At 38.1% G+C, this 25,396-nt stretch overlaps 2 protein-coding genes across 8 annotated transcripts; one reads left to right on the top strand and one right to left on the bottom strand.

Moving 5' to 3' along the window:
- The first annotated feature begins 958 nt into the window (after positions 1 to 958).
- Positions 959 to 15,291, top strand: LOC103717365 (uncharacterized). Of its 6 annotated transcripts, none has more exons than XR_001879995.3 (7): positions 959 to 1,406; positions 5,244 to 5,544; positions 8,616 to 8,774; positions 13,122 to 13,414; positions 13,797 to 13,931; positions 14,095 to 14,184; positions 14,992 to 15,291. XR_001879995.3 is itself a non-coding variant. In XM_017845247.4 (6 exons), the coding sequence occupies exons 1-6, from the start codon at positions 1,212 to 1,214 to the stop codon at positions 14,101 to 14,103; spliced, it is 1,092 nt and encodes a 363-aa protein (XP_017700736.3). In that variant the 5' UTR covers positions 959 to 1,211; the 3' UTR covers positions 14,104 to 14,414. The 6 variants fall into 6 exon arrangements, 3 of the variants coding, with proteins under 3 accessions (XP_017700736.3, XP_089785829.1, XP_017700734.3); XR_001879994.5 differs by having other exon boundaries at positions 960 to 1,406; positions 13,797 to 14,008; XM_017845247.4 differs by lacking the exon at positions 14,992 to 15,291 and having other exon boundaries at positions 14,095 to 14,414.
- A 391-nt stretch (positions 15,292 to 15,682) lies between these two features.
- On the bottom strand, positions 15,683 to 24,161 carry ERCC1 (nucleotide repair protein). 2 transcript variants are annotated; one of them, XM_008805713.6, is made up of 9 exons: positions 23,852 to 24,158; positions 23,624 to 23,777; positions 23,429 to 23,532; positions 21,981 to 22,080; positions 21,715 to 21,791; positions 20,058 to 20,157; positions 19,515 to 19,586; positions 19,198 to 19,266; positions 15,683 to 16,285 (listed from the first exon to the last, which is right to left on the bottom strand). In XM_008805713.6, exons 1-9 carry the CDS (start codon positions 24,076 to 24,078, stop codon positions 15,965 to 15,967), a joined length of 1,224 nt encoding a protein of 407 aa, XP_008803935.3. In that variant the 5' UTR covers positions 24,079 to 24,158; the 3' UTR covers positions 15,683 to 15,964. The 2 variants fall into 2 exon arrangements, with proteins under 2 accessions (XP_008803935.3, XP_088574710.1); XM_088718584.1 differs by lacking the exon at positions 15,683 to 16,285 and adding an exon at positions 18,803 to 19,065 and having other exon boundaries at positions 23,852 to 24,161.
- Positions 24,162 to 25,396: the final 1,235 nt, after the last annotated feature.

Raw genomic sequence — 25,396 nt, 5'->3', positions numbered from 1 at the left:
ACAAAATAGGTATAAGGCTTTGAATAAGTGTTATACCTGCCAAACGGTATTTGGAAAGAGGCATAACTAGGGAATAGTTATGCTGGTTAAACTTGCTTAGAATTAATTGTCTAAGTTATTCCTTTGGCACTTTACTTTTTTTTTCACCTTTTATGGACAAAAATATCATCATTTAGAAGTTATTTCAAAAAGAAATGTTCCGCTATTCAAGAGTGGAGTCAACTGGTATGACTTGTGATATAAATATTCCTATCTTAGTTCGGAACCAAATGCAGCCTAGTTTACAAAATCGATTTGGTGATTACCGTAGAGACTAGAATTTTAAATTATATTTTCCGTAAGCTTTCACAGGTTAGATGTACATGTGGGAGGGTAAGTAACGTAAGTTGGGATCCTCGGTGTCTATTTTGCGCTGCAGAGGGTTATATGTGCATAGATAGCTATCATGTTATTGTGACCCATCACAGGATATGGATGGGATATGGATGCTTGTGCTTGTCTTGGGAATAGAGATAAAGTTGCCAAATATGGTGGTTCCTAAGGTAAAGCAACACCTGTGCTTGTCTTGGGAATAGAGATAAGATTGCCAAATATGGTGGGTTCCTAAGGTAAGCAACAACTGCCGACTTGATGGGAAAGTAACTTATAGGAGTGCAACCCGAATTGGGGGGATAGAAGCTCAAGTTCAATTTGATTCAAAATATTCGAACCCGAAACTCAACTTAAAATGATCGAGCCTTGATCTCCAAACCCGAACTCAACTCAACAGATATCAACTAAGTCGAATTCAAACTCAAGTTTGAGCTCGAATACGAACTTTAATCATATATAATATTTATTATATGTTAAAATATATAAATTAATAATATATATTATAAAATAAAAAATATTATATATATATTCGTGGCTGGAGCTCGTTCTGAGTATGACGCTCCAATATTGGACTGCTACGTAAGACGGTCCCCCGCCGTGCCATGTAGGAGTTAGGACTGGTGATCTGGACCGTAAAGAATTAATTAGTTTTATTTTTTGCTTTTGTTAAAAGGAAAAAGAAAACCCAAGCCTCAGAGTTTGGCCTTCTTCCCCAATCTTCTTGATTCTTGAACGCCAAGTTCTCTCCTCTTTTATTTCCCCCAAATTACCAAGAACTGCCCTCGCCCTCGCTAGACGACGACCAGCTCCGCCGACTTCCAGACACGAGGGTAAGCGAGATGGGGGCGTCGGAGACGAGGTTCGTCCAGGAGCTTGTCCTCTACGCCGCAAGTGCCGCGCTCAGCTGCCTTGTCCTCTTCGCCGGCCTCCGCCAGCTCGATCCCAACCGCGCCGCGTCTAAGAAGGCCCTCGAGCAGAAGAAGGAGATCGCCAAGCGCCTCGGCCGCCCCATGATCCAGACCAATCAATACGAGGTACACAGCGTCACTGACGCCGCGTCCAGTTTTTGGCGTGGCGATGTCTCTTTCTGGGAACTCCTGTTCCATTGATGATTGATTAGGGTTACTCTTGTTTTCTTGTTGCCTTTTGAAATTAGTTGGCGATGGAAAGGAAACCTATCGAGTTCCCAACTGAAAACCCTTGAGTTGCATTTGGGCATGTCGATCTTGATTTCTTATTTGTTATTCTAGAGAAGTCTGACGTTTTTTATGATTTAGGGTTTCATAAGTTTTTTCATTGTTTCTTTCTTTCTCAAGAAGCTCAAGAAGGCAGGTTAAAGTTCAAGTTCCTGTTTTCGGATTCTGCGACATCGGATACCATAACTTGATTTACAAAATCGCATCGATGGCTTTATTCTATTCGTGTTAGGGTTTCATAAGTTTTTTCATTGTTTCTTTCTTTCTCAAGAAGCTCTAGTAGGCAGGTTAAAGTTCAAGTTCCTGTTTTAGGATTCTGCGACATCGGATACCATAACTTGATTTACAAAATCGCATCGATGGCTTTATTCTATTCGTGTTAGGGTTTCATAAGTTTTTTCATTGTTTCTTTCTTCTCAAGAAGCTCTAGTAGGCAGGTTAAATTTCAAGTTCCTGTTTTAGGGTTCTGTAACATCGGGTACCATAACTTGATTTACAAAATCGCACCGATGACTTTATTCTATTCGTGTCTTTAGGTTAGCTTGATGATATATGAAGATGCTATATTTTATAAAGAGCGAGAGTTTTAATAGGGTACGGAAGTTTTAAGTTTGTAGCAACTGAATAATTAATGCCTGCTGGGTTGGAGGATCTTGAATAACCTATTCTGCATGTCCTATAATGAAGTTTTTGCAAGAGAGAGTCAAAGTTGTTGTTTCAAATGGTCTATGTATGATGAAAATGTAACTAGTTTTTGTTTCTGATTGAGGTTCCTTTTCTGTTTTAAAGGGTTTTAAGGAGCATATGCTTTTATATTTGCTGCCTTTCATAAGAATAGTGCCTCTTGGGCAGGAGAATCTTGAATAACCTCATTCTGCATGCCCTATAATGAGGTTATTGCAAGAGAGAAGGCGAGGGTATTGCATGTGAACAGTAAATTTTGCATTTCTAGCAAATTAACGTCAAATAAAAGTTCACCGAATTGATACCAAGACTCATACTAGCCAGTGACTAGCACGGTATGGATCCATACCATGCCATTCTCAGACATACCAAAACAAGAAATGAGAGGGGAAGAGGGAGAAGTGGGTAGAGAGAGGGAGAGAGGAAGGGAGGGACATAGAGGGAGAGAAAGCATCTCGTATTCTTTCCGTTGCTCACACTCGGCCTCTTCCTCTGCCTTTTCTTCATCATGGAGATGGCAGAAAGCACCAAAGGGGTTCGAACCCTCCACCCCTCTAACCCATCAAAGCCTGATAGAAAAGGATTCTAGAGAAGGCCCTCTTCCCTAGAGGGTGAGACGGGAGGCATGGGGTCCTTCTCATGGGATAGGCGCATGATAAGCAGAGCAGTGCATGATAAGAAACAACCATGGAGGGGGAGAGAGAGAGGGAGGGAGGGTGAGAGAGAGAGGACCTTCTTAGGGGGCTTTCGGGGAGGTTGGGGGGCTTGGTATGTGCGGCGACGTCTTGAAGGCCTTTAAAAGGCGGAATGAGGGCATCATGAGCCTTTAAAAAGTCGAACGGAAGGGCTCGTTAGATTTTAAAGAGCCATACTGATTTGACCATCCTAGCTGTTCTAATTCTCGATCAGTTTAGCTCGGTATGGCTCGAATTGTCCGATTCGTATCGGTTTGGCCAACCTTGCTTCAAACACCCATATACAAGCCCCAAAAGCAAGCCTAGTGCTCGGAAAAAAGAAAGAGTTAAGCGCTTGTTAATTTTCGTTGTGTGTGGATAGACACTTTGTAGGTACTTTGAACATCCATAAACCTTAATTGGGTACTTAGAACAATAACCGAGATTTAATTGGGTGCTTAAAATGTACACTAAGTACTTTCAAAAATCCATAAATTGTCAAAATAATCCTTAAAAATAAGAAAGGAAAAAAAAATCAAACAATGTTGTATCTATAACAAACCGGTATATATTTTTGTACCAAGTGTCGATACCGAACCATGTTGATTAAGTACCAATACATACTGTGATGTCCTAATACGTACCAGAAATAGAGTTGGAGAGAGGAAGAGGGAGAGGGAGGGAAGAGAGCTAGAGAGGGGACTCACTTGGCCCAATGGAGACGCCGATTCAGAGGCTAATGCATACTAGAACTAGAGCGAGGGAGAGGAAGAGGGAGGAGGGAAAGGGGGGACTCACTCGGGCACAACGGAGGCATCGATTTGGAGGCCTGATGTGTGCCAAAACCAAAGGGGAGGGGGAGAAGGAGGAGAGAGCGTGGCGACTCACCTGGCCTGATGAAGGCACCAATATGGATGCTCGACGTGTATCAGAACTAGAGGGAGGGAGAGGGAGAAGGAGAGTGGGAGGGAGGGACTCACTCGGCTCGATGGAGGTGCCGATCCGGAAGAAGATAGGGGCTAAAGACGACAAGGAGGATTTTCATCACGGCTAAAGATGGAAATGCTGGCATTTTTGCATGGATCCGAAATCTTAGCTCTAGTTGCGGTCATCATCGCATCAGCATTGGCATGATCATAGCTGGTCTGGTGGTGGCGAAGCATCAAGAGAGAGGGTGAGAGGAGAGAAAGCTCGAATTGAGAGATAGGAAGAGAGGGAGAGGAAAATCGAGAGATTGGGAGAGGAAGAAAGGGAGAGTTGAGAGAGAGAGGGACCTAGAGGGGTTTTATTTTTTAAAAAAAAATAAAAAAGCAAACTAGATTGATTGGCCAAACCATCCCGAATTCAGTACATCTTGAATCATTCGATTTGGGACAGCTCAGCTTCATGGATATGGTACTTGGTATCGAAACTGTAGACCTTTACCACAACTATAACTATAGTCATCTAGTTTTGTCCCAACTATTTAGGTTCAGCTTTGTAGATCTTGATCCACCAAGAATTCACATAAATGGCATCTTTGGTGTTATTTCAAGACAAGGGATGCCCTAACATTCACTAATATCAAATTTGGGTCTGTTGCATAATTTGACATATTTTTTTATGATTGTTTGTCGGCGTCATATCATTTTTCTACCTTTCTCACCTAGTCTTTGGGCCAATATTAGCATTTTTTTTCTTTTTCTCCTTCTTTTTGTTACAACTTGAAAGTCCTATCTCTTCATTGCTTTGTATCTAAGGCTTTCTCCTTGATTTTTCATGGATGAAATTTTCTGTTCTCCAACAGAGGCAGAAGTAGACTTCCCTGTTGCCCCTATTGAATTGATGGCATGATTAACCATTGCAAGGTATGCATTGCTAAAGACAGTTAGATAGAAGGGAGCATAGCTTATTGAGAGAGACTATTTTTGTCGTTAGAATGTGGACTGCATCCTAGTCTCCATGGTTTTACAGCAAGATGTCAAGCATGCTTCCTTTGAGGTGGTCCGACGCCACTGAAACTGATATTTTCAATTTGAAACTATTCTGCCATACAATGAAATGATGCCTCCAGTTTGATCACTTCACCAGGCCTCTTCTTTGATGGTTGAGTGTTACAAGACTTCACTTTGAGTCATTCCATAATCTGTTGTATGTTGGATAAAATGGCTTGAAGGAGCCTTTCAAGGACTTGTCTGACACTATCAATTATATCTTGATCTACATCTAAAGTTTTGTGAATTTATTGCTAGTGCTACAATATCCAAATGAAAGTAAATTTCTTAAATTAGTATGAATTTGTGATCTATGCTTTCTGATATTTTGCATCGAAATGCAGGACGTAATAGCCTGCGATGTTATAAATCCTGACCATATTGATGTGGAGTTCGAGTCTATTGGAGGCCTGGAAAATATTAAGCAAGCTTTATTTGAATTGGTCATACTTCCTCTACGACGACCTGAACTGTTTGCCCATGGAAAGCTTCTTAGTCCACAGAAAGGAGTTTTGTTGTATGGACCTCCAGGAACTGGAAAGACAATGCTTGCAAAGGCTATAGCCAAAGAGTCTGGAGCTGTTTTTATCAATGTGAGGATCTCTAATCTGATGAGTAAATGGTTTGGTGATGCTCAGAAACTTGGTAAGTCTGAATCATATATGTAATGGTCAACTGGTTATATAAATATTGAACTTTTGTTACAAAAGAGAGTTGGCATTAATTGGTATATACTTTGTTGATATATTGTAAAATCTTCAACATATAAACCGATTCACTTGATGCATCTCATGATCTGTGATCCAAGTACATGAGTAAATCATCACATCGTACATCTATGCGACTGAAGGTATATTATTTGTTTGCATGTTCGTTTTTCCCTTTTTTGAAAGTTTCATCAAAGTTTCAATAGCTTAAAATCATTGCTTTTTTGTATGTGTTGTCTTCATATCAGAAAAAAAAAAAATCTTAATGTGACTATATGTACCTCATCTGTTGAACTATAGTCAGAAAATTAAGTGATTTTAGGAATCATATAAAAAGATAGATTCCTCATTTCTTTCCTAGCAATGCATTCTCTCCTAAGAGAGAAAAGGTGGAAAAAGATATGGTTTTCTGCAGACGATGAAGATTTTCACTCAAAGTTCAGGGCACAAATAGACATTGAGCCACCATACCTTTCCATTTTTGGGGTATCATTGGGCTTACCAAGATGGTTTGATAGCTTGTCCATGCATTTTGTAGGCTATATACTGAAGAAAGTATTGTGGGAAGTGAAGGTTCGATGATGCTGCTGATTTATAGCTTAAGTGATATGCTGATATGACCTAGTTGCCAGAACCTCAGCATAGGATGAAGCATCTCCTTTGGAATTTCACTTGCTGTTATATAGTTGTGGAGTGGTGACAATATTATGGTTAGAAAATATATTTCAGTCTGGATTTTGATAAAAAATTCTGAATATTGTTTCAGATATTCATGTAAACAAGCTATCTGGGGTTAAATCCATGATTCAGGGTGAACCTTTTCACATCAAGATGATTCCTTATTGCCTCAGTTGATTGAAAATTTATGCAAAAGGAAAAGAAATTGCAAGGGGACAGAAAGATGCATAAAGAAGGAAGCAAAGTTCTTTCATTATCCATATTCTATCTGCTGAGTTGTGGCTTTGTCCTTGAAACTTTGTCACTCAAACCTTAAGAAATCAAGCCTCCATTTTAACCATTGATCAAAGCTGTAAACAAATTATCATTAAGAGAGAAAAAAAAAAGACATTTAAGTCTGCAGTCCTGTTGCATTCCTCTTAGGCCATCATAACTCGGTTGAATTGACGCCTGTTTGGTGCATGAAAGATATTAAAAATACATATCTCACTGAAGAATCCTAGTATCATATTTCTTTAGGTTAAGATAGAATTCATATTTTTCAAGTTATGGCATCAAATATATATGGCTGTATTTAATTACAACAATAGAGTAAAATTGAAATTAGATTCTAAGCCTCAGGACTCATCTAATGCTATGCTTCTTGCTCATATTTTTTTTACTAATATTTCCATAATGCAATTATACATTGTTATTAATGATGCCATTAACTGGAAGCACAGTCTTAAAATATTAGTATTTCACTTTGCTATGCCCCTTTCCAATCCACCCCGGAACACTTCCGAGTTCAGTATGTGAATAATCTTTTTTATCTGGAAATGCTAATAATATTTCTTAGATAAATAGAAATCATGTAATTATCACTGTTTGTGTAAAATCATGTATATTTTTGCATACATTATGATCAGACTTTAGAACATGGTCTGCTGTACCGGCCGGTACGGGCCAGTACGTACCGGTCCGGCTTGAGACCGATACTGGATCAACGTGAAATCCGGTATCGGTAGCTTATCATTGGAGAACCGGTATGAGACCGGTACGAACTGGTACGGATTGGTACGGAACCGGTATGGGGCCGGTATGTACCGGTCCGGGCCGCCACCGATACGGCGGACTTTACTTTAGAATCTCTAGCGAAATTGTCAAACATGATATTATCAGATGAACCAGGCTTGTGGAACTAGGCTTCTGATAAATTTAATGTTCATTTACGTTGAAACATGCTAATAAAGGAAAATCTGTCTTTATCAGTCAATGTGTGTAAGCATTATAAGTCGAAGGCATGTTGTGACCTTTATTATTGCTGTTACCACTGGGTATTACTTTTTACATGCTTGATCTTTGGACTATTGAACGGACTTTTCTAATTTCAGATATATCCAAAGCTGCAGTTCGCTTACTTTTCTTCCTTCATGGCCCATTTTATACTTATTATTTTGCTAGCTTTGACTGCTCATATAGATAAATATCAAGGTCTTTCAAGCACCGGCTGATGGAGCATCCGACAGAATTAAGTTTGGTTAAATTGTAGAATCAAGCGAAGCCTTTCAAATGAAACAAAAGGTCTGGGGAAGCTTATTAGTAATGACTAGATAGATTTGTCATTTTGGACTTTTTGATTTGATATTACAGGAACATTTGCTATTGGTGCTGATGTCTTTGGTTATGCTCAAGTGGAAGGATAACCAAAACCTGTTTTCTGTTTACACATATATTTCTGTTCCATTATTGTCAAGAAAGATTCCCTTAAGCTTATTGGTATGGTTGCACTTTAAGTTGGTTAATGAAGAATTCCAACATGTAACAATGCATTATAATTGCTAGGCTTAAGTGTAACAGATATGAGAAGGTTGTGTGTCTACTAGAGAACTTCAATTAAGAAACCATAGTAGACTCAAGGAATTACTGAATCATATAGCATGGTAATAGCTAAGAAGAGGTCTGGCAACTTCAGAATCTGTTAAGCATTTTCTTCTTCTGAAAGCTTCTGATATAGATGCGACCAATTGTTGTTACTTTCAGTTTGCCATTGGACCGCTTTGTTGTTATGTTTTTTTGGCCTCCTGAAAAGGACTAATAATTGGTTTACATGCATGAAACTGGCTTCCTATCCTCTTGTTGGATTGCCTGATCGATGGTCTTTTTATATTGGTGCCTATGAAGTGGAGACACGATTTCTCATAATTCTTGATATGCCTGTAATTCTGTGGATACAGAAGCAAAAATCTTGATGGGCTCCTCTATGGGACTTTTGTACTCGTGTTATTCAATATCATAACTACGTTTTCACTATAGCCATACCTGAAAGGCATTTCACTGGATTTTCTGCAGTGGCTGCTGTATTCACTCTGGCTTATAAGCTCCAGCCTGCTATTGTTTTTGTTGATGAAGTTGATAGTTTCTTGGGACAGCGGCGCACAACAGATCATGAAGCTTTAACCAACATGAAAACTGAGTTTATGTCTTTGTGGGATGGCTTCACCACAGACCGTAAGTACTTAAATCATTGATCCTATATTTTTCAAAATTTTCACATCTGCATCTTCTTGTTTCACAAACTATTCCATAATTTACTGTCAAATGATCTTGACATTCAGTTATTAAAGACTCAGGGGAACTTTATACATGTTACCATCTTGATTTATCTTGGTTTCTTTCTTAAAATGACCTTGGGCATTGTAAGATTCTTATTTGTATATTGTAGTATAATGGAATTCGGAGGATTAATTCTAGCATGAGCTCATGCTGAAGCCATTTTTCTGTAGATAATTTACCTTATTGCATGAATTATGCAAGTATGCATAACTATATTGTGAACCATGGTATGTTATACCAATCTGTACTGGTACATGTTAGGTGTACCATAGCGTACCAATGCCAGTTCAGGGGGTGTACTGAGTATTGGTACTCCAAACCAATCTCTATACTAGGCGTACCGACACTGTACCAAAATAGTACTGGTATAAGTCTGATACCAAGATTACGAACCTAGTTTCTAACCAAGAGGTAAATGATCGAACTAAAGTGTGCTTCTTTAGAAAGATATTTTAAGTTGGCCATTCTTCATGTTCTCTTGTCAAGGGATGTAGTGATTCAAGGAATTATTCGTGCGAGCTTTGCTGCATTCTGTATATTTACAACTCACCATGTAATTTTTTAATGCATATGGATCATATCACAAGGTTACCTATTTTTGCAATAATTCATATATAAACTATGCCCCCTTGATATCCATGGCTTGTTAAATCATTCTACTGAGGCCCAAATCGAATTTTCTCAATGTTTTCTTGGGATTTTACTTGAGATATTGAAGAAATCCTAGATGTGCTTAACACATATCCACAAGCAAGGAACATCAATGAGGCACTGAGATTAGTGATGTGTAAGAGGTTTGCAGCTGGATAGGAAGAAAGAAATTTAATGGTAAATATGGAGAAGAGATGGCAATTCATGTATGTCTTTCATATTCTTCTTGTTCTCACTTGTCTTTCTCTAATCATCTTTGCATCTCAAGCCCTTGGCTCATCCTCAACAAAGATGCCTGCCTTCAGCCGCTAGGTACTTCTTATCTCACACCACCATTCTCTTTTTTGAGCCATGCCTTGCTTTTGTTTGACAATATCTGATACCTCTTTCATATAAGTTGGAAATCGTTAGATATGATTGGAGTTGAGTGGTTGAGCTCCTCATCAGGTGAAGTTGAGATAGATTTGGAAAATGTGGTGCTTGTCTTATGTCTTGGTTAGCCTAAATCTATACCAACTCACTCAGGTTGGACTCATTGTATCTAATTTAATAGTATTTTATTGGTTAATCCACCCATTTCTGTAAAGACCTAAGGCATCGGTCTTAATTTTGCAATCAGTATCTTGGGATGGTTAAAAACTAAGCAAGTATCTCTTTTACGTCTTCATTTTTTTAATGAGAAGAGCAAGGAAGGCTAGAAGGCCCGCTTGTATTAAATTAGCCAAGTTTAGAAATAGGCATCGCCTCCCAAGGCTCGAACCAGGAACATCTTTCAACCAAAGGAATGGTGTGACCATAGGGTCATTGTCCAGTCCATGCTTGAGTTGATAACTTTAATCTCTTCCTTGTGTCACTTATTCTAATACATAGAATTTTTTAAAGGAATTTATGAAATTAGTGTTAGAAGCATTTTCTTTTGTTAATATCCGAAGCAAGGTTCGTCAAACTAAGAGTCGTACTGGCCAGCGACTAGTTTTATACGGTACTTGTTTGTAGCCGGGATATTATTGTTATCGTCATCATTGAACAGGGATGAGATGTTGTTGGATGGCATAGTCAGACAACCAAGGTCGGAGGAGGAGGAGGAGGCGGGAGAGGGCTTCAAGGGGAGATGAGGGCTTCGAGGGCTTCAAGTTGTCCGATAGCTCTTGATCCGGTGGTGGGGATGAAGAGAGAGAGTCATTGTCAAACAAGGACAAGATGTTGTCTAACAGCATTGTCAGGAGGCAGAAGCCGGAAGAGGAGGCAGGAGAGGGGAAGCGAGGGCTTTGAGGGTATTAGGAGAGCTAGAGAGGGCTTCGCGAGAGGAATTTATAGTGTCACAATTCGATTGGCCGAACTATGCTAGTAACTGATTGGTCCATTTCATATGTCCCGAACCAGCTGGTTCAGCACAGTTTGGCGAACCTTGATTTGGGGAGATCGACATGTTATTTCTTTTAATTGTTTTATGATGTGCCATTTGTAAAGTGTGCATTTTTTTTATACTAGAAGTTCACTTGGACGTCTTTTGATAAAGTTTTACTAGATAAATATGTTGTGTTTTTGTTGATGTTCAGTAGATATGTTTAGACTGTTTATCGTTATTTTGATTGATGAAAAGGTTCATGTGCAATTTGGTAAAGAATTTGCATATTTTATGCTTTGTAATATACTTGAGAAACTTTCATATGATTTTTCAAGACAATGCTCAACATGGTATTATTCATTAAATTGCTTATGCATGCAATCCTCATTAACATGTTTTGCAAAATGAATCACACTAAGATGGATGGCTTGAAGGTGTTTTTAGAAAAGAAAGTGTCCGTGACAATTTATCGTCTGCATTTTTCACACCAGAAGTTCACTTGAGTATCTTTTGATAAAGTTTTACTAGATAAATATGTTTTGTTTTTGTTGATGTTCGCTAGATATGTTTAATACAATTTATCTTTATTCTGACCGGTGAAGAAGTTCATGTGCAATTTGATAAAGAATTTGTGTATTTTATACTTTGTAATGTACTTGAGAAACTTTGACATGATTTTGCATGACTATTGGGCTCAATATTGGTAATATTTGTCAAATTGCCTATGCATGCAATCATCATTAACATGATTTTGCAAAATGAGTCGCACTAAGATGGATGCCATGAAGGTTTTTTAGAAAAAAAAGAGGTAGTGACATTTTGATGATAGCCTACAGTTCAATTAAAGGAAAAATGGGACGTAGTTCTTGGGTTTTTCAAATCTTAGGCTAGGTCCTGGGTAGCTTATTTGACCAAGATACCTCGCAATATTTGTTTATTTTCTGAAGTAATTATGTACTTGTCTAGGTCAATTGTTTACTGCAGTATTTTGCATATCATTTCCACGTGTTTATTACCATCTGATCCTGAACAAGAAAGAAAACTGGATCTCTAGGATTACTAATTCACTTTTGCCCTCTGGGCACTCCCACCTAATTATTAGATACGTTGAGCAATGACTACCTGGTGCCTCCTCACCCCATAAGGATTGTGGATGTCCTCCACCAATTCGACGGCTGGTATAGATGAATTAGGTAATGCCATTGAGGCATGTGTTCAATGAGAATGTTGTCAGAGTAGCCTATTGGGAGGATATGAAGCTCTCTTTTTAAGAGGTATATCCTATTGGATGATTGATGTTAAAAGATTCGCTTGTAGCATTGAATCAATTTGTTGTCGGAAGTCTAGATACAAACATGAATCAAATGCTAAGTGGGTAATGACACTTCCCATCCAATATTTGTATGGTCATGATCTGTCATCTCTCATGTCATAATGTATAGTTTCTGTGCTTCCTGACAAAGTTTATTATTGGTGGATAGACTTATGTGAGTAAATTTATGAGTATGTTGGAGAATTTCAATATTCAGATTGTTGGATTCATACTATATATGGAGGTAGTGTATCATAAAGTTATGCACCAGAACCCAAAAAAACTAATTGTTGAATAATGAAGAATAGGAGAATATGCAACTTTAAGGGCATGTTTAGAAACTTCCTATCAGATCCAGCAGGATCAGCTGGAAAGGGGGAGTGCGAGGGAAGGCAAGGAGGGAGCTGGCGGGAGAGTGAAAGAGGGTGAACGTGGGGGTCGGATCTCCGCACAATCAAGAGGTGGTTTTTCTTGAACCTTCACGGATCAGGCCTCACAGCTGTGTTCACCCTCCTGCTCTCCCACTCTGCCTCTTCCCTGGCACTCCTCTCCAACTGATCCTGTCTGATGAGGCAGGAAGTTTCCAAACAGGCCCTAAAAGATGTAAACTCTTCTTTGTACCATCTCTTAAAAATCACATGAACTACTATATTCCTTATATGCAATTCTTCATAGTCTTAAGCAGACCATCCTAGAAGTCCTAAAAAAGCTCAAGATAAAAGAGAGAGAGAGAGAGGTGAATCAGAATTTTGGCGCAATGATACTACATCACCATGAAGAAAACAGGCCTGTCACTTTTTTTTTCTTTTTCTTCTTTTTTTTTTCTTATTTCATTTTCAATTAGTTGTAGGTTTGGATTCTTCATAATTTTCCAAATGGGTCCGGAATAGGCTATGAATTTTTTACAGATGCTAACTTTTTGTTATTGCAGAAAATGCACGTGTGATGGTTCTTGCTGCCACAAACCGCCCATCAGAACTAGATGAGGCGATACTTAGGCGTTTCACCCAGGCCTTTGAAATTGGTATGCCTGATCAAAGTGAGAGAGCAAAAATATTGAAGGTTATCTTAAAGGGTGAAAGGATTGAAGACGTGGATTATGAATACATTGCCAGCCTCTGTGATGGTTTTACTGGTTCTGATATACTTGAAGTCTGCAAGCAAGCAGCCTACTTCCCTGTTAGGGACTTGTTAGAAGATGAAAAGAAGGGAAAGCAACCAAATGTAAGGATGTATTTTAGTTTTGCGATTAGCATTTCTACCCAGATGTTCTGTGTGACGAACGTAAAAATCAAAGTTGCTTTTTTCCATTTTGATTATTTGCTTAACTGTTCAAAAGTGTCAATATCTTGAAATTAAATAGTGTTTTGATAATTTTTAATGATTAAGTAATGAAATCTAGTTTGGCAAAAGAATGAGAGAGATAGGGAGATAGAGAGAGAGGGGTTATCGGGCTTTTTCTAAGGATTTCAAGTTATCTATTTAGGTCTGTTCTGTTTCAGTTCTCTAGTGAAATTGTTCGTCACCTGTTAACTATTCTATTTGCCAACTTTATTGCATGATTGTAACAAATGATTTACCCCAATCCATTTGTTGTATGCTTCAGAGACCAAGGGCATTGACACAGTCAGACCTGGTGAATGCATTATCTGCATCTAGAAAGGCAAAACGAACAAGTGAATACAGATTCGGGCTGCAATCTCTGCCATGGTCTAGGCACAGAGAGCAGGATGATGATCAGGTCCAGAATGCCATCTTGGAGATTTCTAAGCTTGTATCTCATATTGTCAACAGCCAATCAGAAGCCCAGGACTCTTAGTCTGTTTTTAAACCATTCTGAAGGTTTTTTAAACTGTGATGCCTTGACCTTTCAGAATCATAACATGTGGATATTGCACTCTCAGGAATTGTAGTCTTGGATACGAAGCAGCTGATTCACCCACCTTTGGAGATGGTCAACATTCTCATGGGTTGAGAATTATCATGTTTTGAAGGTGTGCTGGTCATAAAAATTCCTACCCAAATGCTATATTTATTGTTCATCTTGTTGGCTACTTCCATGATCAGTACCCTAAAAATGGTTCACCATTTTGTCTATGGCTTGTTTATATTAGTTTATAAATATACTGGCAACGTGGTTGTAAGAGAAGGGATGACACTCGAAGAACAGCAGGATTTAGGCAGGAGGGAATTTATTAAAAAATTTCAATTTTGTTTTGCATAATCTATTTCCTTACTGTGTGTTTGGAGAAGGGTAGACACCTGTTCATTTACAAATTGGTGTTGTATGAGATGTGGACATTTGCCTGTAGAGATATCAGTGCTCCAAATTAATTTGATGCGCCTCGACCCAGCATGCTAGTGATTAGGTCATGAAGTGAAGCCTGGAAACTGATGTTTTGGAAGTGGCACTAACAGATTGTTGCTTAATAATATCTGTTGGTAATGTATATAAAGTCTTGAATCGATTATGATGATTCTCTGCATTATTAGTTGCTCCTGGATCTACCAACCTCTTCTACATTGGTATGGTCGAAGTTATGTTACAATACATCATCCTACTTTCTTGTCTTCAACTCTTAATTAGCAATTGTTGGAATCGTGGCTAACTTCACTTTGTAACTTTAGTGACAACAACAAAGTGGTAAAAATGGCAGTTAGGATATTGAGGCAGGTGAATTTCTATTATGGGAGTGAAGCCGTTGTTTGATATGATATCCCGTGGTTACACCGGAATTGACCGGTGATGACTGCCCCTATATGCATCTCTGATAAACCATTTCATCACATTGGTGATGCAGGTGATCAAATGATTAAAAAGCTTCCAACTAGATTTCTGATGCCATCAGTGATTGAGGAAAGCAAGCACCACAAGACTCGGTCAAATCCTTCTCACGGAGTAGCTTTACCAAGTACAGCAAGTCGGATGGCCTCAACCATGTCAAGGCATCCAGCAAAGAATGACGCTGTTCATCACATTAAAATGTTGTGTTCGCTTGCCTCACTTTATGGGAATAGATTTCTCAGTTGATTATTACATCCGTACTTAATTAGCAACATTTTTAAGATTGCTAATTCACCAGTATTTTCATGCTTCTACATGCTCTAGCCATTTTATATGATATTCAGCATACTTGGAGAAGTCTTTGGGGAATGAAAATGCTCCACTTTACAGTAGAGATGCAACCAAGCCAGAGCCTAGTTATCTCTCTGTTTTGTAATCGAGCGGCCCGAGCTATGAACAAACTTGTTCAAGCAATCCACTCAGTTTAAAATTACTAAAGCTCAACTCTTTCATTTAAATAATTTAGAGTAATAATTATGATTGTATTTTTAATGTTGTAGTTGGAATATTGCACAATCTACATTAATTTATCATAAATCATTATAAAAATAATTATTTGTATAAATAATAGTAATAGTAATATTATATATAAAATAAATTCAAGCCTATCTCAAGCAAGCCCAAATTTCAAGTCGAACTCAAGTTAGTTTATCAAAAGTTTGCTCATTTGCCAGGGGCGTAAAAATGGCATAACTTAGATCTGGCCAAAAATATCATAAGCATAAAAGTAAAATCAATTACTACCTCTGAAAAATGAAGCCTAAAAAATAGTGACTTAATCTAGTGAAAGAAACTTGCGAATACACCATGTGTATCAACTCTCTTTCCACCAATGATTCTACCTGTAGAAGGCATGCTCAATGAGAGTATTCAGCCCTCATCCATAATCCTAAGTTCATTAATCAGTTGCCTATGTTGATCGTCCTATTCTATGCTTCTGCATCTTTTGGGGCTACGCTGCCGCTGCTGCTACCTTCCCCTGGCTCAAACAGTTCACTCTTCCGGTCCCGTTTGCGGACTCTTTCTGCATATTTGTCGAAGGCAGCAGTCAGGGCTGATCTCACATCAAGACTGGATTCCTTTTCAGCTTTTGATGAATCAGAGTTTTTCCCCTCAACTTCCACAGCAATATCTGTTGGAATAGATTCTTCAGAATTCTTGTCCTTGATGGGAGTTTCTGGCACAGCAATAGTAGGCCGACTGGAAACTCGCTTAAATGGTTCGTGGAAGGTATCATACAGGCGCTTCACCTGCAATGAGGAGTTTGAAGTTTTACCGCGTGAATTGGATCAGGGTCCAAAAAAGCAAAAAGTTACAGCAAAAAACTAAATCAAAATCTTTATTAGCTTTTACTCAGAAGGAAATTCAGATAATGAATCCATATAATCCACATTTGCAAGCATGCATTTCTGGCATGTGATCGGAATTTTTGAGCAGGCAGCAAATAGCTTTAGATCATAATTTTTGTCAACCAATTTCAGAGAAAGAGTCAGATAATAAAAGCCATATAACCGATAAAAACTTGCATCTGGCAGTATGGCAGTTTCATCAGAAGCTCTGAGTGGGTAGATCATGGTAAGTATTTATCAAATTTATTGATTTCTATAGAGTGAAGCTGCATACGGAAATGTAAGAAAAATTTTTATTTGCCTGCGCACCACCAATAGGCTTACCAGCAGACTGCGCTGGCGCCTTCTTTAAGAAATTGAATTTTAAAAGGCACACAGCATATAACTATGCAACCGCTGAAAATCAGGCATTAAGGATCTTCTCAAAGACATAGTTTATTAAAAAAACTCAGTCTCACAGACAAGAATCACAATTAGTACAACTGATCTAACCCTGGACAAGAACTAGCAATCTAAGTTATATTTGTAGATTGTTTATGACCAAATATTTGCTTGGAAATGGATGAGAAGGCTGAAACGCTAATTTACACAATGCAGCAAGCAAAGATATCAGAGTTAGAAAAAAGCAGTGGAAAAGTTGAAAATGACGAACCTTAAAGTCATCTACAACTAGATCGATTACCCCCAAGAAAAAAAGGAGTCCATAAATAGACAAAAGATACTCGCATGTTACATCTAAAGTTGATCTTTTGACAGTCACGAATATGGGCTCAATTACGACAGTCAGACAATTTTATGACAGCTAGTAGTTCTCAGAAACCAACACCTAAAAAAGGTGTATGATTTGGAGCTCCTGAACACGTGGCAAAGGTGTGTGCCGTGAGTTGTTGTATCTTAATACTCTGAGGTTCTCCATTTGCAAAGCTAGCAAGTCACAGAAGTAGTTTCCGGTTGTTCTATAAGGTTATGAACATCTCTTTTTTTATGACATGCAATAGATGGGGCACAAAATCCGCCTTACCTAAACTGTCTTGTTATATAACAGTGAATCCTCATTGGGTATGAGTATGACAGAACTAGGGAGACCAGAGATGGCCTTGATGCCTTGCAACTTTGTAAGACTAAGTGGAAATACACTCAATTATTAGTTCGAAATCGACTCAATTTAGTCATAATTTATCAGTTTTTTGACCCTGTTGCATTCGATCATGACTCCTTACAACAGTAGAATTAATCATTTGGACAGTTGACTCAAAAGAGTCTAACAGTTGTTGGTTTAGAACATGCAACCAAAAAATTGCATAATGATGAATATGTCCTGATGAATTTAAAGGCAAGATCTCATGACAAATTTAAAGGCACCATGACCATTAGATAGCGTACTGAATAAGTTTTCAAACAGCTCAAGAAGCACATGAATTGGAGACTGGAAAGAGGAGATATGACCATTTTAGTAGAAGCACTACAATAACTGCTAAAATTTATGTCTGGCCATTACACCAGCATAGATGACACTTTTGGCTGTATGACTGCCTTTTGAGTCTTTATTAATTTGTTAGGAGTTACTAGGGATTCTAAGACTCCCAGGTCATTTGGGAAACCATAGAAACTATAAATAACTCTTTTACTCATCCTTAAACAATTTAACTAAAGTTGAAATTATTTTGAAGTGCTCATTATTCTCTTGGTGGAGTACTAACTCTTCACCAACCATGCGGTGCCAATTTCAGAAGAGTTTGATGACATTTCAGTGCTGATTTTCAAAGAGGAAGACAACCGGCCATTCTTCTATAAGTTAATAATGCCAATTCTACATACAAGTGACAGTTTTGCCTGATGCTGATTTCCCACTTGTTCTCTCTTCCCCTTCCTCATTACACTTATGCTTTCTTCTTTAAATACTTCTCCAGATTATATATTAATCAATCCCGAAGTAGGAGAGGACATGTAGACCCATTGTGTAGTATCAGATCTTGTCCCTTACTCAAGCAATATCAAAATCCTGAAACCACATCTTAAGTATAGTTGCTTTTGCAACCACAACCTCTAATCTTGTGGCATATGATCAAGCCTCAACAGTGAAACTAGTAACATAATGTTGTGATATTATTCTATCATTCTGAGGCAGACACAAATGATATCCTCAAACCCTCATTTCTTAGGGCTCTAAAATTGAAGGCCTAGTGTCAGTGAATAATAGACTATATATGGAAATGGCATATGTAGAAAAATGACATTATTTAAATGGAAAAATCAATTAAAATTAAATTAAGGTTTAACTGAAATCCAGCAAGACCTAGGAGGAGGGGGGTAGGAATGTTGCAGCCATGTACTTCACACCCTTGAAGCTGAACTTTTTGAAAATAGATCCAACAAAATGCTGTATGCCTAATACTGAACAAAGAGAACCATGAAAGATTCATGTACACTCCATATATAACACTCAAATTTTCCGAGTAACAATATCAACCAACTAACAAAAAATATAGCCCTTTCATATGTAGTCAGCACTATAAATTCTTTGCAAATCATTCCAATCAAAAGCAACAGAATGCTCGATTATAAAGAAGCACATGCTTAAAATATTTCCGGGGTTACATAAACACAAACCCAACACTATCTTTTGCTGTGATTAAAACAGCAGGCAGGTGAAAGCTAAGTAAAATGAACCAAGACGTAAGCTGATTCAAAAGAGTAAGGAGTTAGAGCATTCTTGAAAACTTCAACATAATTAAAAGAAAATTGGTAAATCTTTTTTGAAAAAGCTATATGCATGTACAACAAACACATGGACCACCAAATGGGACAAATACCTTACGCTCACCGATGCCTGGGCAACGAGCCAAATCTTCCATAGAAGCATCCATAATATGTGAAAGTGACTGCAACATGTAGGAAAATTCGCTGAATAATGAACATGCAATATTATTAAGAATGAATTTTTTCAAGGCTTGCACAGAGAAGCTCTAAAGAAAAAAAAAGGAACAGAAGACAAAAGCTAGTCCTAGACAGGTAAACAAATTCATGGTTAAAAAAGTGGTTGACATATGCATCTATGACACTAGGAAGAACTGAAATTAAAAGATGCAGCATTTCTTTCAGGAAACAGATTAACATGATCCAGGCTTACCCCAAAAGCTGAACCAAGTGTAACTACATCAGTCTTGTTAACATGTCGAACAGTTGTAAGTGCATGAGTCAGCTGCAAAAGTTTAAGAAATTTAAGTAAAGCAAGTATAAATGGTTTCGAGTAAAAGTATACAATATTTTAAAGGTCTAATATTAGTTACGGGAAGCTCAGTTACTAATCATTTAATAAATCCCTTGATAATATGATTAAAAAGATTATTAGATAACTTTCATGGTTTAAGAACTGAAACAATCTGATTTTTTGAGAAAAAACAAAATGACCGACTCCCTTAGGTTAAAAAACAAAATAAACCTTCACTGATGTGACTGGGATCATAGAAGTAGTTGAATGAGAAGGTTATCACCAGTTAGATTTTCAAAATAAAATGTCTCATTTGTTGCAAAGAAATAGGTTCAACTAAATACAGCTATTTTTTAATCAATTTTAGTTATCCTAGAATAATTGATTTCGTTCAGCACATAAGCAATCCATCCAGAAGAAATGTATCAACGCTTGATAGAAGTGGTCCTTAAAAATAGATACCCGTGATAAATAATCAGTATCCATCTGTTCACGAATGCTGTCTGCAGGTTTGTTTTCATAAACTTTAATTGTCTCCAAGTACCGACCACATTCTTCCAGGCTAGAAAAGAAAGAAAAGGTAGTCAAGGTTGAAGCCTGAAGGTATTTCTCAACTATTTTAATTGTATCCCGTACTTTACAGGAAAACAATACACAACATAGGATATATGGACATAGCATTAAATACCAAAAATAGATTGTAAACAAAGTGATGATATTTTTGCAGCTCTAGATATCCATGCAAAACCTAGGAAGATATCTTCAGACACAACAGCAATGGCTTTGATTGTTCCTGCATGCTTTTACAAATTAAAAAAGCATAACTATTTAATTAACAATGATTATAACAAATAGAAACGACTTTACTTCCTACATACCTGTACAATGCCAATCCCTACTTGGATGGTGAAGGGTAAAGGATGATGTCAGACAGGTGGACAATTTCGGATAGGAGACCAAAGAATGAAAGATTCCTAACATCAGATTTTTCCTTGACACACATGAATGGTATAAAAGGATAAACAGATTATCAAATAGACAAAATTAGGTGCAGGTTAATTTCTGGTATCCTATCAGTAATTCCTGATACCATAAACAATGAATTTAGGAAGAGGTAGGAGAGCAAAAAATTGAGCGGCATGTCTCAGGCTTTATCGTGCATATATTATTTATCATGTATATTCCAAGATATTGACTAAAGGATGTCAAAAGCAAAGGGTGCCCTTCAGTCAACAAGGCCCCATACTACCAAGGTGCCAGATGCCAAAAAGGCACTTACCTCAAGAAAGCAAGGCACTAATTTATCAAAAGTTCAATAATGGCACTAGAAATAAATACTATTTGTATCTGAACAATACAAATATATAAGATTAATTACTCAAGTTTCAATAGCCTAAGTCATGACCATCATAAATATTAGATATCATGTTTCACATCTTTCAAAATATCACATCAAAATACCACTTCGCATAACATGTTTTTTAACCGAGGTTAGTAAAATTAAACCATTAGATATCTTAAAATAGCTTCAAAGTTCCAGCATAATGGCAAAACACCACTTCCCAAAACATGAAAACATATTTTTAAACAACACAATGCAAAGGAGTAAACCACCGAACATCCTAGAGTAGCCCTTTATTTACAAGGGCTCCAATAGAACAAAATCAACATCACAATAAAATTAACATAGTTCTAAGAGAATGAGAGAACTGGATAGGAAGAACAGTGCCGGACATTGGAGAGGCGCTTGCTTGAGCACCTCTTGCTATCGCAAGCACTCTCCTAGGTGTCGCCTTGGTAAACGCACCTTGTTTTGGGATTGTGGAGGCGCTTAGAGGTTTCCTCGCCTTGCCTAAGCGCCTTGAGAACCTTTAACAACATCAAAGTGACTCAGCCTTGTTGGTAAAATAGAGTACAAAAATACCCTTGCTTGGAAAATAATTTAAGCTCTCCCAAGCTGAGACAACTTTTAATTTTCTTATTGAGAAAATAATTTGCAGTCCAAGTCAAACATTAGTTCCAAACTGTAACAAAAAGCTTCCTTGTTTACAACATGATAAATATAGGTAATAGGCTTCCAACATATACGACATTATCAAATAAATAAAGGATATGATACCTCCAACCACATAAAAGAGTGCAGTCATGCAGCATTGCTGTCCTTGTGACTTCAAGCAATGGTTTGACAACATCTTCCTGAAAAACTAAGAGCAATGAAAACTGATCTTAAAAGGAAAAGAACTGAATGAAAGAACGGAAAAAATAGACTGCTAATCTTTGACAGTAACTTCTAAGAATCCAAGTAATTTTAATCAGCCCAAGCAGAAAAGGTGAAAAATGTCCTAAATGGAATAAGGAGGGCTTCTCGCAATTAGTGGAGCTTACCACATCAACATGGCACAAAACAACACGGAGCTTAAAATTCTTCTGCAACTCTCTTATTCGATAATATAAGTAGTCTGGATGAAGAAGATGATAGCGGAGACTGCATATATCGGTGAACTCAATTAAAGAGAAGAGAGATGAAAGAAGCATACTAACAATAGAGATATCCATATCCATGTAAGAATAGCAAAAGATAGTGATATGAACAGATTCAAGCAACTAATATTTAATGTAGGACCAACCAACGATAGCACTAAACTCCACATTAGACATAAGTGCACTTACTACTAATATTTAAGAAAATGGACCATATTATTCATAGAAGATATAATGATAATATCAGAGAGCATAAAACTAAATGATAAACTGAAATTAAAAAAAAAGGCTTTATAATATTATGGCCTAAAAAAATATAAAGACAAAGACAGAGTATATAGAACAAAATTTTGATGGAAACAATAATTAAAACAAGCCTCAGTAACGCTTATCGCCGCAAAGGCCTTCCTATGTTTGGTTCAACTATATCAGATTTACTGGACACAAAAGTGATTGATAAGAAAATATTTATAGAAGAATAGTTGGATAGTTGAAGTGCAGACATGCGTATGCAATGTTATTTGACTAATGCAGTCCTTGTCAGCTCAAGAAAAAAAAACTTACTGAACAAAAATAAGTTCTACAATGTTGTATGAATCAAATGTAAGGTGATTAGACTACGAAGATGATAGTTGGCAAGGATTATAATAGAAGAGGCATAGAAGTCGCACTAATTGAGGATAAAGCGGTAAAGAACGGATTCAAATGGTACAGACATTTGCAACAAAAGTCATGGTAAGGAGAGGTGCATGAAATTTGTTTATGAGACTAGAAACAGAAGGTAAGATTTAGGCTAACATAAATGAGATTGTGAAAAAGGGTAACAAAAAATTTGGAGTTACTTCGGAGATAACCAACATCAAGAATGATTCGCAATAAGACTTCATAAAGCCAACCCAAATAAGTCAGGACAAGGCTTGATTTTTTTTTTCTTTTTGAAAGGTAATTTAAGTTATATCTGGACAGAGGGGAAGCTTAATGGCATGTTAAAGCAGCAATAAACCAGTTTATCGTACTGTAGATAGGGAAGGCTGAATCGTGCTCCAACAATAGCATCTCCCATGGAACATGCCTTTGACTGGGTAGTTTTCAGCTTATCTCCCTTTGTTTCAGGAAATACAGAGAAGCTAATGGTTACATTTTCTGTGCGCAATTACTCAAACATAATTTTCTGACAACCAAACCAGAGAAGAGATTATAGGCCAACAACCGCATATCCATGATCCTCAAACAAAGGCAATATCTCTATTTTACTTCTTGGAAAAAAAGGATGTAGAAAATAACCCAATAACAAAGAAAGGAAGAAAGAGAGCATCAGAAGGGGGAAAAACCAGTAGCAAATGTGCTTATACCTAATATAAAGAGCACAGGTGCTCTGTCCTAGCAAGTAGTCACAAACAACATCCGCGAACGCCCACCGCACGTTCCTGATATGCTTAAGCAACGGATTCCCCCTCTGCGCGCAAAACAAGCGAGCAAACAAACTTTTAAAAAAAAAAAAATCTCCCAATTAGGCCTTCAAAAATCAAGAAAGAAAGGTCACCCACCTGCCGATGGCTAACAAGAATTGCGTTCCGGTTCTGAGCCGACGCAATCGCCGAAGAATAGAACGACGAAGGAGCAGAACCGGAAGAAGACGAAGCCGCCGCCCCCGCCGGCAGCGTTGGCGTTGCAGAAGCCTGGGGCTCGGCAGCGACGTGCCTTGAAAGAGGAGAAAGGTTAGGATCGGGGGGTGAAGAGAAACGTGGAGGGAGGGACTAGGGAGGGGAGCTCACCTGGGAGAGGGGTCGGAAGTCGGAGGAGGGGTGTAGAACTCGGAGGCTTTGATGAAAGAGAAGGCTTGAGAGAAGGACGGTGGAGGGGGAGGGTTGTAAGGCTGAGGAGCGGACGAGGAGGAGGTGCCTCCCCCGAAGACCTCTTGGTACGAGGGGATCCTTATGACGCCCTTCTTCTTGTTCTGCTCCTGGCTCGCTCGCTGCTCTTCCTCGGACTTTTTCTCCATTCTTGAGAGGGGGAGAGAGAGAGAGACAGAGACGGAGCGGAAGGCCGCGGTCGGGGCTTGGAGTTCGCTTGTCGCGAGTCTACTTATTAGAGCAGGATGGGTTTGGGCCGGTCCGTAACGATCACGATGCCTCATCTTGTTGGGCTAAACAGGTTGTAGAGGAGTCCAACGTCTACAATTTTCGAGCTGCAAATAATAGCAAATGAATTGAAACGAGAAGGGCTTTGGAGAGCTTGATGAGTGGCATTGCTACTACTAGTGTTTGGCACTTGCCGTGCGTGTATGTATGGAAAAGCATCGATAGATCGGAGTTCGATCATGTGAAGCGCTTCTGTGCATTTAAGCAAGAGGAGGTGAACAGCGATATGATTCCTTTTTCTCTAGTATCCTATGTTTTTGGAATTTTTTTAAACATATTGTATTATAGGGGAAAGAAATCCATGGTCTGAGAGTCGATTTGCATGCTGGACTCTTAAAGCTTTCTAAGTGTATATTTAGAAAGTGATAATCAGTTTGGTCTTGTTTTTTGAAGCTTATTTCCAAATCTAATGCCTATTTGAGCAAGGGAATGGTTCTGCGAATAAATTAGGGGGTGAAAAGGATGGTGGCAGTGCACCTCGACCGGTTTCAGGCTATGCGTATCTATTGGGAAGAAAATGATCTAGCAGACTAGTTTTTGCTTTCATAAATAACAAACTGATGACACCAATTGTTGTTATTGATGGCATGTTTGCTACTGTTTATTATTCTTATCTCTTCTTCACTTGCTGCTTGCAAAAAATATAAATAATTTAATGATTCTACAACCTATAATTTGTTGGATTTTTATTGAAATCTGAATCTTTACCTCTATACAAAGTTCTTTACACCTAATCTCGGCAACCTAAATATTACAAGTGCCATATGGATGAGACTAAAGATCAATACACATAGAAATCACATGTTCCCTGCTAGATCAAACAGTATTCGGCTATGATATACTAACCATGACAAGTGTAGAAACACAGGCCAAAGGAACAGGACTCAGCTAGAAGAGAGAGACTGAGCTAGGAAGAAGTTATCCTAAATCTCTTTCTCCTACTAAATTTCTCTCCTTAACTTAGTCTCCCTCTCGGAGAAGAGTTTCTTGGGAGAGGGATGTAAGGTAACCTCTCCTAGGGATCATCACATTAGATTACCCCTAAATCCCAAGGCTAGGAAAGGGAGATTGAGTGGCTTAATTATATTAGCTCTTGGGTTTAAAGGAAGACATGTGAGGTGATATAAATGGAGAATTGAGATGAAGGGAGAGCATGTTTTTTTAGTTCATGCTCCTTAA

The sequence above is a fragment of the Phoenix dactylifera genome, chromosome 3 (assembly GCF_051530095.1).
Source record: "Phoenix dactylifera cultivar Ajwa chromosome 3, Ajwa_hap1_PhDact_Kaust_v1.1, whole genome shotgun sequence".
Classification (NCBI taxonomy): domain Eukaryota; kingdom Viridiplantae; phylum Streptophyta; class Magnoliopsida; order Arecales; family Arecaceae; genus Phoenix; species Phoenix dactylifera.
Note: the sequence above shows the minus strand (reverse complement) of the source record. Positions and strands in the feature narration are given on the sequence as shown.

Excerpts from the sequence above, each read along its gene's own strand:
- ERCC1 (XM_008805713.6), bottom strand. The coding sequence starts at position 24,078 with ATGGAGAAAAAGTCCGAGGAAGAGCAGCGAGCGAGCCAGGAGCAGAAC. Across the intron at positions 23,778-23,851 it reads ACTTCCGACCCCTCTCCCAG|GCACGTCGCTGCCGAGCCCC; the intron begins GTGAGCTCCCCT and ends TCCTCTTTCAAG. Across the intron at positions 21,792-21,980 it reads TTTTGTGCCATGTTGATGTG|GAAGATGTTGTCAAACCATT; the intron begins GTAAGCTCCACT and ends TTAGTTTTTCAG.
- LOC103717365 (XM_089929703.1), top strand. The coding sequence starts at position 1,212 with ATGGGGGCGTCGGAGACGAGGTTCGTCCAGGAGCTTGTCCTCTACGCC. Across the intron at positions 5,545-8,615 it reads TGGTGATGCTCAGAAACTTG|TGGCTGCTGTATTCACTCTG; the intron begins GTAAGTCTGAAT and ends GATTTTCTGCAG. Across the intron at positions 13,415-13,796 it reads AGAAGGGAAAGCAACCAAAT|AGACCAAGGGCATTGACACA; the intron begins GTAAGGATGTAT and ends TGTATGCTTCAG.